Genomic DNA, 2,195 nt, shown 5'->3' on the forward strand with positions numbered 1-2,195 from the left:
GGAAAAGGGGAGATTTGGGTGGGATACTGGGAAGGAATTCCTCCCTGTGAGGATGCTGAAGGGCTGGGATGGAATTCCCAGAGCAGCTGTGTCTGCCCCTGGATCTCTGGAAGTGCCCAAGGCCAGGTTGGAACAACCTGGGCTAACGGAAGGTGTCCCTGCCCATGGAACTGGAAGACCTTTCAGGCCCCTCCCAACCCAACCCATTCCATGATTCCCTGTTCCCCACGATCAGCTCACACCACACGGGACCTCGGACGGATCAATCCTTGGACGGACACCTTGGAATGGAACTCGGCAGGAGGCACCTCCAGGAGCTCCCCAACCACGGGACCCACCCAGGAGCAACTCCCACACCCCTTCCATCGTGTCCCACGTGCCCAAGGGGCCGGACACCCCCGGAATGCCCCCGAGAGCCCGTTACCTCCACCCTCAGGACGTCATCCGCTGGAATATCCTCCACCTTCTGCTCCAGGTGCTCCACCAGTTTGGTCTCCAGCTCCACCAGCACCCTGCCACGGTAGGCAACGCCCTCTCCCTTTGGGACAGAGCAGGGGGAAGCGTCAGGATCCCTCCCCAGCGTTCCCTCCCCACGGATCAGCTCTGCCTTTGGGTTTTTCCAGGAGCTCCGTCGCGGAGGAGGAAGAGCAGCGAAGGGCTCCGGCGGGCGCTTCCCGGGCGGGAAGTCCTGGGAGCGGAGCAGAGCCGGGAGGTCGGAGGCAGCGGGAAGAGCCAAGGAATAGCAGGAGCCAGAGCAGGGTCCCGCTGCCAGAGCCGGGGGGGGTTAGAGCAGCCGGGCCGGGGCAGGAGGAGCCGCCGGGTTAGTGGAGGCCGGAGAGAAGCCCATGTCACCTTTCCCAGGTTGAGGGTCTCGTAGGGGTCGGGGAATCCCGTGAATTCCCGGGGGCTCCCGTAGAGGTTGATGTAGCAGGGGCCGAAGGTTGGCAGGAATCCGAGCCCGTCATCCACTGGGAATCACAGGGAGAGGAGCCATCAGAGCCGTCAGGGATTCCCAGAGGTGCCTCCAGGGCCGTGTCCCACCCCAGGCCAAGGTGACCACGGGGGGCTGGAGGCACCAAAATGCTGAGGTTTGCACCCAAATTGGAGCCCTGCGAGCACTCACCTCGGGGCAGGACACACACACAGGGCTGTGTCCCGGGAAAAACGGGAACTCCCAGCCCCGGGAAGGGTCCCCAGGGAAGGGGGGACAGTAAGAGAGGGGGCTTGGACAAGAGTAGGAGTGACAGGATGAAAGGAAACGGCCTCAAGCGGCACTAGGGGTGAGCTGGGGTTGGATATTGGGAAAATTCCTCCTGGAAAGGGCTGTCCAGCCCTGGCACAGCTGCCCAGGGTGGGGGGAGTCCCCATCCCCGGGGGGATTTAACACCCTGTGGATGTGGCACTTGGGGACACGGCCAGGGGTGGCCTGGGCAGTGCTGGGGGAATGGCTGGACTTGTTGGATCACAGGGGTTTTCCAACCTATCCAGTTCTGTGATTCCACGAAGAGAATCACCCCTTTTCATGGAATTTTGGGCAGGAATCCCTGGCAGGGCCCTGCCCTGAGCTCCCCGTGCCAGCAGGGACACCCCAAAGGGCAGGGGAGCCCTTTCCCTGCTTCCACTGGGCATGAGGAGGCCAAGCCGGAGCCATTCCCTTCTCCCAAGGTGCCCAGACTGAACCCAGCTGATCCTCCCCCAGCCCAGATGCTGAACCAGTAAAACCAGTCCCGAGTGGCGCCAAACTGGGACAGGACGGGGACGTTACTGGGACGTACGGTCTGAGGCCTTCAGGGGCTTCGGGGGAGCAGGAAACTCATCTGGGGCACAAAGAAAGGCAGAGAGGTCAGGAAAGGCTGGAAGAGGAGCCTGGAAAAGGGCTGGAGGGGGACAGGGAACGAGGGTGGATGTCCCTGGGATTTAGCAATGAGAGACTGGAGAGAGACAGAGAAGGAAAGGGAGAGGTTGGCACGTGGGATCATGGAATGGTGTGGGTTGGAAGGGACCTTAAAGCCCATCCAGGGACACCTTCCAGCAGCCCAGGCTGATCCAAGGCCTGTCCAAGCCCGTCACCAGAGGCTGTAGGATTGGGGTGGACCGGGATCTGAGCATCCCTGGGATCTGCATTCCCCGGCAGATCCCAGCTGTGGGGTGGGATCCCACCTCCCTCCGGGCCTCTCTCTCTCTCCAGCCCAGCC

General features: G+C 62.4%; 1 protein-coding gene and 1 long non-coding RNA gene across 2 annotated transcripts in view; both read right to left on the reverse strand.

The window, feature by feature from the left end:
• Positions 1-366, reverse strand: part of LOC108509814 (dysferlin-like) — a 33,407-nt gene extending 33,041 nt beyond the window's left edge. Inside the window, exon 1 of the mRNA XM_017839400.1 lies at positions 339-366. Within this exon, the coding sequence (XP_017694889.1) occupies positions 339-366 (28 nt within the window). The remainder of the gene's footprint in view (positions 1-338) is intronic.
• A 64-nt stretch (positions 367-430) lies between these two features.
• On the reverse strand, positions 431-1,975 carry LOC108509816. Its single transcript, XR_001878703.1, has 3 exons — positions 1,776-1,975; positions 853-968; positions 431-538 (listed from the first exon to the last, which is right to left on the reverse strand). It is a non-coding gene; the product is annotated as an uncharacterized LOC108509816 (long non-coding RNA).
• Between the last annotated feature and the right edge of the window lie 220 nt (positions 1,976-2,195).

The sequence above is a fragment of the Lepidothrix coronata genome, unplaced genomic scaffold (assembly GCF_001604755.1).
Source record: "Lepidothrix coronata isolate B3197 unplaced genomic scaffold, Lepidothrix_coronata-1.0 Scaffold409, whole genome shotgun sequence".
Lineage (NCBI taxonomy): Eukaryota > Metazoa > Chordata > Aves > Passeriformes > Pipridae > Lepidothrix > Lepidothrix coronata.